The sequence below is a fragment of the Delphinus delphis genome, chromosome 8, assembly GCF_949987515.2.
Source record: "Delphinus delphis chromosome 8, mDelDel1.2, whole genome shotgun sequence".
Taxonomy (NCBI): Eukaryota; Metazoa; Chordata; class Mammalia; order Artiodactyla; family Delphinidae; genus Delphinus; species Delphinus delphis.
This window is the reverse complement of record NC_082690.1, coordinates 16,953,278-16,966,223: the sequence shown is the minus strand read 5'-3', so window position 1 is coordinate 16,966,223 and position 12,946 is coordinate 16,953,278. Positions and strand designations below refer to the sequence as shown.

General features: G+C 58.5%; 1 protein-coding gene and 1 long non-coding RNA gene across 2 annotated transcripts in view; one reads left to right on the top strand and one right to left on the bottom strand.

Annotated features, from left to right (window-relative positions):
* The window catches only part of CEP164 (centrosomal protein 164), a 70,901-nt gene extending 58,690 nt beyond the window's left edge, over positions 1 to 12,211 (top strand). The window contains exons 17-32 of the mRNA XM_060017886.1: positions 743 to 820; positions 1,038 to 1,169; positions 1,529 to 1,651; positions 3,057 to 3,200; positions 3,640 to 3,723; positions 3,844 to 3,912; positions 4,252 to 4,427; positions 4,766 to 4,892; positions 5,275 to 5,306; positions 5,778 to 5,985; positions 6,978 to 7,085; positions 7,720 to 7,834; positions 8,317 to 8,661; positions 9,436 to 9,502; positions 10,258 to 10,380; positions 10,536 to 12,211. Coding sequence (XP_059873869.1) covers positions 743 to 820; positions 1,038 to 1,169; positions 1,529 to 1,651; positions 3,057 to 3,200; positions 3,640 to 3,723; positions 3,844 to 3,912; positions 4,252 to 4,427; positions 4,766 to 4,892; positions 5,275 to 5,306; positions 5,778 to 5,985; positions 6,978 to 7,085; positions 7,720 to 7,834; positions 8,317 to 8,661; positions 9,436 to 9,502; positions 10,258 to 10,380; positions 10,536 to 10,632 — 2,028 coding nt within the window. The 3' untranslated portion in view covers positions 10,633 to 12,211. The remainder of the gene's footprint in view (positions 1 to 742; positions 821 to 1,037; positions 1,170 to 1,528; positions 1,652 to 3,056; positions 3,201 to 3,639; positions 3,724 to 3,843; positions 3,913 to 4,251; positions 4,428 to 4,765; positions 4,893 to 5,274; positions 5,307 to 5,777; positions 5,986 to 6,977; positions 7,086 to 7,719; positions 7,835 to 8,316; positions 8,662 to 9,435; positions 9,503 to 10,257; positions 10,381 to 10,535) is intronic.
* On the bottom strand, positions 9,756 to 12,261 carry LOC132429501 (uncharacterized). Its single transcript, XR_009520355.1, has 3 exons — positions 12,200 to 12,261; positions 10,525 to 10,593; positions 9,756 to 9,910 (listed from the first exon to the last, which is right to left on the bottom strand). It is a non-coding gene; the product is annotated as an uncharacterized lncRNA (long non-coding RNA).
* Positions 12,262 to 12,946: the final 685 nt, after the last annotated feature.

The following is a 12,946-nucleotide window of genomic DNA, read 5'->3' as shown; positions in this document are numbered from 1 at the left end:
GTGGATGGGCAACGAGATGTCGGGCCGGCTGTCTGGGCCCATGTGGACCTGGCCTGTGCATTTGGGAATATTTCATGACTGAAAGAACTTAAACCAGACCAGAGCTCTTGAGACAAAGGGGCCTCGTCCTTGTCCCTGAGGGGCAGCTGTGAGGACCTCGCGTTTCTCTCCTTTCCTCCCCTGCCTCAGAGCGAGAGGCTAGCCCGCTCAGAGGAATTTTTTCTCCTTTGTCCTTACTCCCTGTCCCTCCAGTCCAGTGGGTCTGTCTCTAGGTAAGAGGCTGAAGTAGGTAATAGGCCACATGGAACTTCTGTTTTCTTTTGGTGATGGGTGGAGTTTCAGCTCTCAGGCCCAGGGTGTCTGCAGCAAGGCGTGGGGGTGTGGGGACATCATTGTACTGCACGCGCTCTGGGAGGTGGTGCTCAGACGCGCAGGCCTCCCTGCCTGGTGCTTATGCACAGGCAGGAGTGTCGCCTATGTACCGGTGGCCTAGAGGCGGGGGAATGGAAGCCGTGACCGAGCCTTACTGAAAGGCCCCTCCACTCTGGCGTTCACGTCCCCGTTCGTTTGCGAGGTGCAGACTTGAGGGACAGTTATTTTGGAGGAATCAAAGATGTGCCTGCGGTTCCCCTGGAGTGCTTAGCTCGAGAGGCATTGGGGGTGGTCTTCTGGCTCTCCTCGTCTCAGCTCAGAGCCCGGCCAGCCTGCCCTGCGTCCTCACAGGCCCTCTGCTCTGCCCCAGGCGGTGGCAGTGCTGGAGAGGGAGCACAGGGAGGAGCTGGAGCGGCTGTCTTCCTCGCTGGAGGCCAAGCACAGGGAGGTGAGGCGCGGTGGCCCTGGCCGGCGGGGCAGACCCTGGGCATCCTGGGGTGTGAGCCGCGGGACCCCTTCACCCACACCCCGTCCCCTAGGGAGGGAGTCTCCCTCTCCTGCAGCCCCCGGGGGGATGGGTGCTGGGACCCTGGGAAGCGAGTCCCCCGCGGCCACTCTGCAGCGCTCTCTGCGGGTCACGCTCCCCTGTGTGGGTGCCTCCTCAGGTGGTCTCCAGCCTCCAGAAGAAGATGGAGGAAGCTCATCAGAAAGAGGAGGCCCAACTGCAGGAGAGCCTTGGGCGGGCGGAGCAGAGAGCTCATCAGAAAGTTTATCACGTTCTCGAGTACGAGCAAGAGGTGAGTGCTGGTCTGCTCCTTCGACTGTGTACCTGTCGTGGACACTCTGACGGTCGGCCGAGCCATCCTGGCCCAGGGGTCCTCTGCTTTGCTTTGGACAGCTCAGCTGGGGTCAGGACTTCAGGGTCCGTTTTCATGCCTTAGCTCCCTGGAGGCCAAGTGCTTCTCCACCCCCATGCCCTCTATGTGAGGAGGAGGGTGTGCTGGGTGTGGCCGTGTGTATGTCACCTGACGTGTGCACGTGGGGACATCGGGGAGGTTGTGTCACATGTGTGTATGAGTCCCTTCAAGTGCTTCAGTCCCCGGGGGCTGCTCCAGCCTCAGTCCTGCATGTCGCATCCCTGCCGCCTGCCCTGCAGCTCAGTGGCCTCCTGAGGGAGAAGCGCCAGGAGGTGGAGAAGGAACACGAGAGGAAGATGGACAGGATGAAGGAGGAGCATCAGCAAGTGGTGGCTGAGGCCAGGGAGCAGTATGAAGCCGAGGTGACCTCACCACGTTCCCTGGCACTTGCACGCGCGCACACACACACACCCCGGGGTCACATACCCACACACCCACACACACCCCGGGGTCACACACACACACACCCCACACACCCCAGGGTCACACACACACACACACACACACACACACACACACACACACACCCCACACACACACCCCACACACACCCCGGGGTCACACACACACACACACCCCACCCCCCACACCCTGAGGTGACTTCACCACGTTCCCTGGCATGTGCATGTGCGTGCACACACACACACACACACACACACACCGGGGTCACACACACCCCGGGGTCATTCCCAGCTGGCCGGAGGGCCTGGGAAGGGGACCACCTGTGGTCAGGGATGGTGGGAGGCTTTCTTTCCTGGCACCCTGCAATGGTGAGATTGTGTTTTGCCTTTTTACTAAAGCATTAGGTGAGGAGCGATTCCTCCCCATCAGCAGGCTGCACTTTGCTCTCATATTAATAATAGCTGACGTGTGTTGAGCTTGTACGACGTGTCGGGCACTGTCCTAAGCTCTTTATGTATATTACCTCATTTAGTCCTCACGACACCCTTAGGGGGTTCATACTATCATTATGTCTATTTTAAAAAGAGGGAACTGAGACTTGGGGAGTGTAAGCAACTCTCCCAAGCCCACCCTGGCTAGTAAGTAGAGGAGCTAGGATTCAAGCCAGAATGTCTGACTCCAAAGTCTTCAATTTTAACCACCCAACACCGTGCCACCAGGGTTAATAGAAATTCCAGGACACCAGGAAATAGACTGGCAAGAGCCACCCAATATTTAGATATTATCTGCCCAACTTCAGCCTTTGGTGGGAGCGTTCAGTGACTTAAGTGGACCCATGCCGGCTTGCTCACGTTGGGGGTGGACGAGGGGGCAGGCTGGTGGCTGACTTTAGCCCAGAGCCAGGCCTCTACCCAGGGTTTCTAGGCTACTCCTCCAGTAACTGGAACCGGTATCCCAGACTCTGCACCAGGGCAGAAATAGCGGCCCATCGTGGTGAAATGTAGTTGACTCCCTTCCCAAACCAGTTCTGCCCTTGCTGAGGAAGAGTGAGAATTTAGTAACGATCTCTCTTCCCTTAAGGAACGAAGGCTGTACGTGCAGGGGTGGTGGGTGAGGCCGGCTTCCACCCAGGGATTTCTCAGCACGTCTGACCAGCATTGTTTCAGCAGCAGAGAGCCAGGGTGCAGGCTTTCTGGGGGCGGGACCTCGCCGTCCTCAGTGCTCTCCTGCTCTTCTCCAAGAGTCGGCCTTAGAGGCCTGTTGGGGTCCCTGATAACACTGACCCAAGGCTGCAGGGTGGGCTGTGGTTTTAGGGGTGGGAGGGGCGGCTGTGGTTTCCCATCGGCGGCCCCACCGTCCGTGCAGGAGAGGAAGCAGCGGGCCGAACTCCTGGGGCACCTGACGGGAGAGCTGGAGCGCCTGCGCAGGGCCCACGAGCGGGAGTTGGAGACAGTGAGGCAGGAGCAGGACCGGCAGCTCGAGGACCTGCGGCGGCGGCCCCGGGAGCAGGTGGGGGCCCCGGACAGACGGTCGCTTGGGGCCCGCCCTGCCCGACCCCTCCACCCCGGGTAGAAAAGTGCTGGGGGCCGGCACTGCAGCAGCAGCAGACGGAGCCTGACAGCTTCAGGGGTGGGGGTCTCTCGCTGGCCATGCGCAAGCTGGGGCATCCTTGCGCTTTTGTTTTCTGGGCCGGGGAGCATCCCCAGGACTAGAGGCGGAGGTCAGCAGCCCCAGGGCCTCGGGGTTGGCACCTTCGCCTCTCCTCGCCCCCGCTGAAATAGATGAGAGGTGGTGCTCTGCTGGGAGGCCGTGGGGGCAAGTGGGGGAAGCCAGCCCAGCTTGGAGCGGGCGGTATGGGGTGGTAGGTCACAAACCCCTCCTGCCGCTCAGCACGTGCCTGTGCTCTTGCTACGCTCACGGCTTTCTCTCCACCTACACTTCTGTGCAGGAAAGGAAACTCCAAGATTTAGAGGTGGAGCTTGAAACCAGAACCAAGGATGTCAAGGCCAGATTGGCTCAGCTGCATGTCCAGGTGTGGGAGCGGGGGCGGAGGACAGGTTCTCGGGGGCCCTGGACCTTGGAGTCAGCTTCCCCGGGAGAGGACCCGGGGCCCGGAGATGGCCAAGTGGCCGGTCCTCTCCTTCGCCCGCAGGAGGAGGCCGCCCGGAAGGAGAAGCAGCAGCTCCTCGATGCGCAGAGGCAGTTTGCGTCGGAGCGCGAGGTTTGGCGGCCTCCCCTGTCCTCTCTCCTCTATCTCCCCTATTCCATTTCCTTCCCTCCCGCACCCCTTTGTTCACCGGATCTGTCCACGGAACTGGGTTCCAGACTGTGTTGGCTGCTCTTGCACAAATAGCCCCAGCGTGTGGGACCAGCTCAGGAGCCGCCGGGGTGGGCCCGGTGGGGGACACTGCCGCTGACGGCAGACACAGGCCTTCAGTGTGCCTGGTTCCATCCTCTCCCCATTGCTCTTCCCTGTTGTCTGGTGCTGCCCGCTCCCTGCCTGCCCCGCCCCCCCACCCCCCATGTCTCTGGGTGTGTCTCTCTTTCCTCCTGCCCCCAGGAAGCCGCAGCCACCCGTCAGCACCTGGAGGAGGCAAAGAAGGAGCACAGCCACCTGCTGGAGTCAAACCGGCAGCTCCGAAGAATCCTCGAGGAGCTTCAGGCCCGCAAGTTGGAGCTGGAGTCCCAGGTGGATTTGCTGCAGGCCCAGAGTCAGAGGCTGCAGAAGCATGTCAGGTGGTCTGTACCCCTGCATTTAGCCACCCCTACTGCCTCTCGCCGGCCCTCTGACCTCTGCTGCTCATGGGCCCTTTCTACTCACGGCCCAGTTAACAGGCAGAGGTGGGGCCAGGTGGAGGGGCTGCGTTTTGTGGGGAGTTGGGGCTGTGAGTAGCCGGGGGTCCCTGGTTCTACTGTTCATGCCCCAGCTCTGCCTCCAGGGTCTTTGACAGGAGTGAAGGGATGGAGATGGTTCTCCCCGCTTCCCCCCAGGAGTCCTGACAGTGTGCTGCCTGGTCTGCTTCGTCATGTGACCCTGCCTCCCCCCACCTCCCCCCCCTCGTCTCCCACCACAGTGACCTGGAGGCCAAAGCCCAGAGGAAGCAGGACTTGCTGAAAGAGCTGGCGGTGGAAGAGAGTGATGCTTCCTCACGATTTGAGCCTGATCTCCACATTGAGGACCTGAGGAAATCCCTTGGGACGGTGAGCTTTTCTGTGCCTTGGGAGGGTCAGGGTGGCTGGGCTAGGGCAAGGCTCCAGGCACCAGGAGGGGGCGGGCCTCCAAGAGTGCACCAGGAGGGGGTGGGGCTCCAGGAAGACTCTGGGCTCCTGGAGGGGTCCTGGCTCTGTTCTGCATAGAACCTTAGTCTCCTGTTCTTATCATTCCTAGTCCCCTTCTCCATCAGTCAGATTATATCTGTAAGTGAATAGTCCAGCGGCTGGCAGAACCATTTCTGTGTCTGGGCCACTAGGAGGGACTTTGGGGTCCTTGGAGCCTGTAGTGTATCTGATGTTACCTTCAATGGGCCTTTTCTACTGTGTGTCCTAGAACCAGACTAAAGAGGTATCCTTTTCCCTCTCCCAGAGCAAGGAGGAGACCGACTTGTCCTTGGACAGGTGAGTTCCAATAACCTGTCTTATTTTGAGTTGAGGATGCCAGGAAGGGGTAAGTGAGTGCCTGCGTCACAGAGCCCGGGTGGACTGAAACGTGACGGTGGTCTCCAGCGGGGCTCAGTTCAGGGAAGGGGCCCTGGGTGCCTGAGGAATCGTCTCTGACAAGCCAAGAAGGTGCCCATGGTGATCTCTGGCATCTGCTGACCTCTGCTTGTGGGTCAGGCTGTTGGGAGTGTCTAGCCATCTCTGGAGGCCTCAGGCACGTTCCCTTTCATAGTCAGGGTGGGAGGACTCAGCGCAGCCCGTGCCCCGCGCTCTGTGGGTATTTAGTGGCGATGTCCCCGCACTCTGCCTGGCCCCAGCACCGCAGTCTGTGCTCAGGGTGGGCATCTGCTCGGGAAGTGGTTGTGACCCACAGCAGGGGTTCTCAGAGAGTGTGTGTCCCCCTCCAACCCCCCGCCCTGTCCCCCGCAGCGCCCGGCACTACCTCTCTGCCGAGGGGGTAGCTCTCCGCAGCGCCAAGGAGTTCCTGGTCCGGCAGACGCGCTCCATGCGGAGGCGGCAGACAGCTCTGAAGGCTGCCCAGCAGCACTGGCGCCACGAGCTGGCCAGCGCTCAGGAGGCGGCCAAGGACCCGCCAGGCACCAAGGCCCTGGAGGACATGTGCAAGGACCTGGAGGAGGTCAGGAGCCCGGGGGAGGCCTGGGGCAGCCGGCGGCACTCCCTTTGGGCTCGCCCTCAGTTGATCATTCTGGGGACTACACGAGAGTGGTCACATGGGCCTTGGGGTCACTGGACAAGTCTAGGGAGACCAGACAGGAGGTATAGGATAAGATCTCCACGAGGATGGGAGCTTCCTTACACTTACGTGCCAGTGCAGTGTGTGGAATGCTTTCTCTAATAGGAAGTCATTTGGGCCTCACAGTAGCCATAGATGATGTGCAAGGTAGTAGTGGTATTCCCATTTTCTAGGGGAAGAGGAGAGACGTTCCACAGTGCTTGGCCATTCCATCACACTCAGGACTTCACTCAGAAGTGAAAATCTTTTGAGCACACTTGGCATAAGCTTGAGTTACTTCTCTGTTTTCCTTCTCTGAGACCCTAATTTGCAATGAAACGGCAGAGACGCTGTGGTTATTATCAGTGGGATCACAGCTCTCTCTGCCATTCGGGGGTCTTGACAGAAAATCATACCTGGTCCCTTAGAATTCTGAGGGTGCTCAGAGCTGGTGAGTGAGCTGTGGCCCCTAAGCCTGGCTGGGGGGCGGCAGAGGGCAAGAGGCTGGTCCCGATAGAGGGGCAGCCTTCCCAGGGACACCTGCATGCTACCCCCAGGCCCTGTCATTGCTCTGCTGAATCCCTCCTGCTGCTGCCGCTGATAGTACTGGTAGTTGGAGCAGTGATAATAATAACCATTTGGTTAACAGTAACCATTTGAGAATTTATTAGGAGTGGGCATAGTGGAGGGCAGGTAGCATACTCTATCTCTTCTAATCCTCACAACCTTATGAGAAGTAGTATTTCTGTTTTTTAGATGAATGTCCAGACTGAGAGTTCAGTTATTTGTTCAAGATCACCCAGATCAGCCGGCCTACCAATGGCAGAGCTGGGCCTCCGGCATCTGCCTGGGTGGTTAGTCACCGTCTTGCTCCTCTCCTTTCTTCGTGGCTGCAGGAGACCAGGCACCTGGATGAGATGAAGTCAGCCATGCGGAAAGGCCACGACCTGCTGAGGAAGAAGGAGGAGAAGCTGCATCAGCTGGAGTCTTCTCTCTGGGACGAGGTGCAGCCCAATTTCTGCCGTGGCCTCCCTCCTCTATTCCTGGGATTCGGTTGGGTTCTTTGGTCCTGCGTCGGGACAGCTGGGCTGCCAGGGCCCAGGATTGGCAGTAGGCTTAGGGCTTCTGGGCTGGTGAAAACGGCAGTGGCTTCAGCTTTGAATTTGTTGAACACATCTGGGGCTTTGGATATCTGTGCTGAGTGGTCCTGAGCAGACCCGGAGCCTCTTGCTGAAGGTTCTTGGGAGGGGACTGGCCCCTGCCCTGGTGCCCGAGGAGAAGTTTGCCCCGGGTGTCAGGAATAGAGGCTCCTAGAAGGTTTCCCTACCTTCCCTGGGGCCTTGTAGCCTTTCCCCCAGATGCCAGAGGTGTAGGTACAACAGGAGGGAAGCTTAGGTGGAGAGACACCATGGGGAGTGTTTACTGGGGGGGGAAGGGTTGGGGTCTGCGTGGTCCTGGTGGCCCTACTGCCCTATCTTCGGTGGCTGAGTTCTCTTAGCCTCGCCTGTAAGGCAGCCTATATGACGTGCCTCTCCTAGAACTTTGGGCCCAGAGAGCTTACCCACCAAGTCCTCAGGTGTCACGAGGGCAGTGGGCAGAAAGCACAGGGCAAGTCCTTACCGCCGCTTCACCCACCAGGCTTCAGATGAAGACACTCTGAGAAGACCCCCCACCAAGAAGGTGGTGACCTTTGACCTCAGCGACCTGGAAGACGGGAGCAGTGACAGTTCCGAATCCTGCCCCCTGCCTCACAGTGAGTGGGGTATCCATGGGGAATGGAGGTGCAGCCCCTCCCTGCAGCCCCGTGTGGGGGCTGTAGGGAGGGGCTGCACCTGTGGCCCCCTCCGGGGGCCAGTGTCTGGAGCAGATGCTTGGGCAGGAGTGAGCCCTCTGGGTTTCCCAGCACACTGGGCCCAGAGGCTCAGGGGAAGCCTTCTGATCATGCAGGGTCCTCACAGTGAGACAGGGGTCCCTCCTGGTGCCGTCCCCGGCCCCCCGGGGAGGCTCTTCTCCCTCTGCAGCTGTGGCCTACAAAGGGGTGGCGGCCCTCACCCTGGGGATGCTCTTTCTCTCGGCCAGCTTCCTGTCTGGAACACAAGCCCTGGGGCTTTTGTTGGGAGGAACGGGGAAGGGGTGGGGATGTGGGCCAGTAGGATGCACAGTGCCAGCTGGGCCTGGGCCATTCCAGGGCCCCGAGCCCGAGTCCTGCCCCACCCTCTGCCTCTTCCCTTTCAGTCGGCCCGACCCTGAGTCCCACTTTCCCCAACAAGATCCACTACCTGAGCAGCTCCCTGCAGCGGATCAGCGGCCAGCTCAACGGTGTCCTTAGCGTGCTGGGCAGCCTTAACACCCAGCCTCCGCCGCTTTTCACCTCCATGCCCTCACCGCTCCCCACCCAGGCCTCCAGGAGCACCCCCGCTCCCTCCTACCCCTCCCTGGTCCGGGTCTCAGCCTCATCCCCGGCTCCACCCACGTCCACCCAGTGGGCCTGGGACCCAGAGCTGGGCCCCCGGCTCTCCTCCTCCGTGGCTCAGACTGTGGACGACTTCCTGGTGGAGAAGTGGCGCAAATATTTTCCAAGTAAGCCTCCCTCTAGGCCATGTGTGGTTCTGGGTTCAGCCTCCCCGCCTTCCTCCTCTGCCTACCCCTCACCCCCGACTTTGGCATGGCCCATTGACTCCGTGGTGGGTGCCTGAGAGGACCTTGCTGCTCGCCCTGTGGCTGGAGGCCCTGTGTGTCTTGACGGTTTACCGGATGGCACCTTTACGATGGATGCTAGAGCTCAGCCGACCCTAGGAGGTCGCTGTTGTCAGTGTCACGATCGCTGCCATCTTGTGTGTTATATAGATTATGGCCAGGCATTTTATATATGGTTTTTCATTTAATCCTTATATTAATCCTCTGAGGTTATAATATTTATTCCCATTTTACAGATAGGGAAACTGAGACTCAGAGGTTAAGTATTGAAAATATGCTCCAGGGTACCCAAGGAGTGAGCAACAGACTGGGTTTTGACCCCATGTCTCTGTGACTCCAGGGTTCATGACCCCTTGGCTGTATGTGGCCTCCCCTGGTCTCATAACCCTGCTAAGGAATGTGAAAAGCCATAAAAACAGTTATTTGAAGGAAAAAGTTCGTCTCCTTATCCCGGCCCAAATTGAAAATAATTTCAGTTTTAGAAATAAAATAAATAGGACCATTCCTGGCCATCCTCTGTCTCTCACCTCCAACCACAGAAGCTTCTCCTGTTTTTGTCTGGGGGCAGTGCTTTTGCAGTTTCTCGGGGAAGGCAGGAGGGGGCTGGCTCAGATGAACCGCTGCCCATTTCTGAACGCTTTCCTCCCACTTTTCCAGCTGGCATCCCGTTCCTCAGCAGTGGCCCTGCCCCCCTGGAAAACAGGCTGGGGTATGTGTCTGCCAGGTAAGCCTCCCTGTGGGCTCAGGGTGGAGACACACCATTCAGCTGCTCGCTGCAGCTCCCTGGGCAGGTGGGACCTGGGAGGGGACCAGAACTCCTTGTCACATCACCCAGAGCGGTTAGGCAGGTCCCCAGGCCACGAAGCTGCCTGGGTCTGCGGTGCACCTCCGCAGCCAGTGAAAAGTCCCAACTGATGAGGTCCCAGCGGGGCCCGGCGGGCCTTACCTGATCCCGCCCTGTGAGGAAGCTGCCCTGTGTCACCTTGGGGAGAAATGGGCCCCTGGTGGGGCCCTGCCCCTTCCAGCCCTGGAGTGTGGCCTTCGTCTCTTGCCCTGAGCTCTCTGTCTGCATCACACGGCTCCCTTCTTCCCCCAGGCCCGCTGAGCAACATCTGGAGTGAGAGGGGGCACCCTGTAGGGGGAGACAGATGGGCAATTATTGAAACCTGTTATTAGTTTCCCGTTCATCTTATTCCTTACCGAATGTAGCCCCTGATGTATCCCTGCAGGCCCCCAACCATAAGTACAACCCCTCTCACCCTTTGGCCAACTTGGGAGCTGATGCTGGCAAGGTATTTGAGTCGATAGAGAGGGAAGCTTTTGCAGATGAGATTGGCCGGGAACAGGCAGATGTGGGAGCCTCGCCGTCAGGAGCGTTCACCCTTTCGGGAACTGATGCTCCTCATCCCCGAGGGGCATTCTTGCCTGGCTCCAAGACCCCCCCCTCTGGCACTCCTGCCTCCTCTGCCCTCCCCGCAGTGAGCAGCTCCGCCTCCTGCAGCGTCCCCCCTCCCAAGTCCCCGAGGCGGGCAGCACCAACTTCCAGGACATGATCGAGGCTCACCGCAAGTGGCTGGAACATTACAAGAATGACCCCAAGTCGTATCTTTTTAGCTGCTCTCCCAACCCCGATCCCTTCTTGCTGTAACTGCCAAGTCGTGTGGGCCCTCGGAGTGCAAGGAGGACCCCGTTGGGCCTGTGACCCTTCCCCAGGTGTGCTCAGCTGACTGCAGAGTTTTCCTTCACCTTGTGGCCAGACATCTCTTCTCTTCGGTGCCCAAGCCAACGGCTGGTTCCCGCCTCCTGCAGCTGGGCCTGGATGAGAACAACAGACTGAAGGTGTATCGCTACTGAGGCCCTGAGCCGGCAGGCAGCCTGGCCTCTCCTGCGTCCAGACCAAGTGTCCGAGTTGCTGCCTGCACTTCACTCCCTCTGATGATAAAGCGTTCTGCCGTCCCCTCTTTGCTGCTTGCCTCACTCAGAACCTAGAGGAACCACGGGGAACCGGTGGCATTGGCGGGGGTGGGGGTGGGGGGAAGGATGGTATGACCAGAAACAGTAAGCCGCCGCCCCAGACCGTGTAACGCATCTCGGGCTGCCCTGTGTGACTCCTGCGGACTGGCAGCACTGACGTGGGGCAGCGGGGACAGGGGCACCTTCGCGAGAAGGTGGCACTGGAGGAGCTGCCTCCTTCCGAGGCCAGGGGACTCCTTTGGAGCGGAGTTGGCCTCTCGGACCTGCAGGACCTGCTTGGCACTCCCAGGGTCACGTGTGTGGCCCTTAATTCGCCAGAACAAAGCCCCCCACAGCGTGTCTGTACCCTGGGACCAGGCCCCGTCTCTCTAATACCTCAGCTGTGTAGAGATCAGACTTTTTTTTTTTTTTAATGTCCCCTTTCTTGAGTGTTCTCCCTCCTTTTGACTCTCAGTATTGGGCCCAGAGCCCTGCGGGAGGTGGCTGGAGGCTGGGCCCGGAAGTTTTGCTGCCTGTCTTCCCTCTGCTGGCCCTGGGGCTGACCTCAGGAGCACCCCCTTCCCCTTGCCCAGAGCATCCCAGCTAGATTCTCAGGGCTCAAGTACCCAACTATCAGGAAGCCAACAAGCCATAGGAAAAGTCAGGGATGGCTCTGGTCCTCACCTTGGCTTTCTCTTCCCGGACCACCTTGGGTCTACACGTGGGTCATTTCCATCCGTCTTTTCCAGCTGTGCCACCGCCCACCCCGTCCCCCTGCCGCCCCTCCTCAGAGCTTGGAGACTTGTTCTGGAGGAGGTGAGGGGCCTGGCCTTGGCAGGGAGGCACCAAGTGCCAATGGGAGCTGCTGCCATTCTGGCACGGCATCCTGCAGCCCCACCTCCCATCAGTGGGCTCCTCGGGGGGACATGCAGGGGATGTTCAACGTCTGCCCCATTGTTTAAATACAATGCCCCCATTTTCCTTGTCTTGAAAGCCGTGGGGTTGCCCTTGCATCTCCAGTGCGTAGAAACCAACTCTCCACCATCCCACCCTCGTTCCTCTGTCATGGGGTAAGAAACTAAGATCTCATACGTTACAACCACCTCTGGTGACAATCCTGTGTTTTTTACGTCAATTAAATCGCTGCAGGTCCAGTTGCTACAAGGCAGTTGTGTGAATGTGTCTCCTTTTTGAAGGACTTTCCCTTCCTGTATTTTTAAGCAGGAGGCAAATTAATATTCACAGAACACTTAGGTATCGGATCTACTCACATGACAAACCTGTGATGTAGATAGTTTTAGCTCCATTTCTATGGATGAGAAAACCAAGCCTCAGAGATCTTTAAGTGCCTGAGGACCTGGAGAAAGCAGCTGAGTTCCCTATAAGCGCAGAGCCTCATACGCCATCACTGTGCCCTGAGAGCTCCCATCCCAGTGGGGAAGTGTCCCAGCCTCCCGACTCCACTTACCGGCCCCGAGACTTACTGTGCCATTTCCCAAAGGCCACTCGTCGTCGTTTTCCCCATGCAGGCGAATGAAAGGTAAGCCCCCTGAAGTCCTAGGCTGGCAAAGTTAGGTGAGTCTTTCCTGCTCCAGTGGTGTGAACAGCCTTCGTACTCTTGGATTTGTAGCAACAAAATTGCTGGAAGAACCAACTGAGAATCAGGCCGTGTTTCATAGACTCGCAAAAGAAAACCGACTTAAAGACAACATACAAAGGAACCCAGCCTCCTCTGTGTCCCAGTGTCCGAGCCGCTCTGAGGACGGGAAGGAGGAAGGCGCTGAGAGGAGCCTGCGGATGACTCGTCATGTGCAGCCCACTCAGATCTCACAGTGGAGGGAGCGGCCCAGAGAGATCACGGGAGAGGCCAAAGGCGGGGCCTTTGCATGGCGGGGGCGGGACCAGATCTGAGCAGTCCTGACTCCTAGCCTGGGGCTTAAGGAAAGAGTATTTTTAAAAGGGTGTTTATTTTGAATAGGCTCTGAGTTCACATGGCTCAATATTCGAATGGTACAAGAGTCAGCCCATCCGTGGGCCGTTTCCTCGAAGGTAACAAATACACCAGTTCTTTCTGGAGATTTTATGTAAATAAAAGAAAGAATGGAGACTGTTCTGACTCTTCCCTTTTACTGGTGGGGTAAGGGTCATTCCTCCCGTGGGGATCAGACAGTTGCCCAAAGCTCTTCTGTAAGACATTCATTGCCTCTTAAGGGAG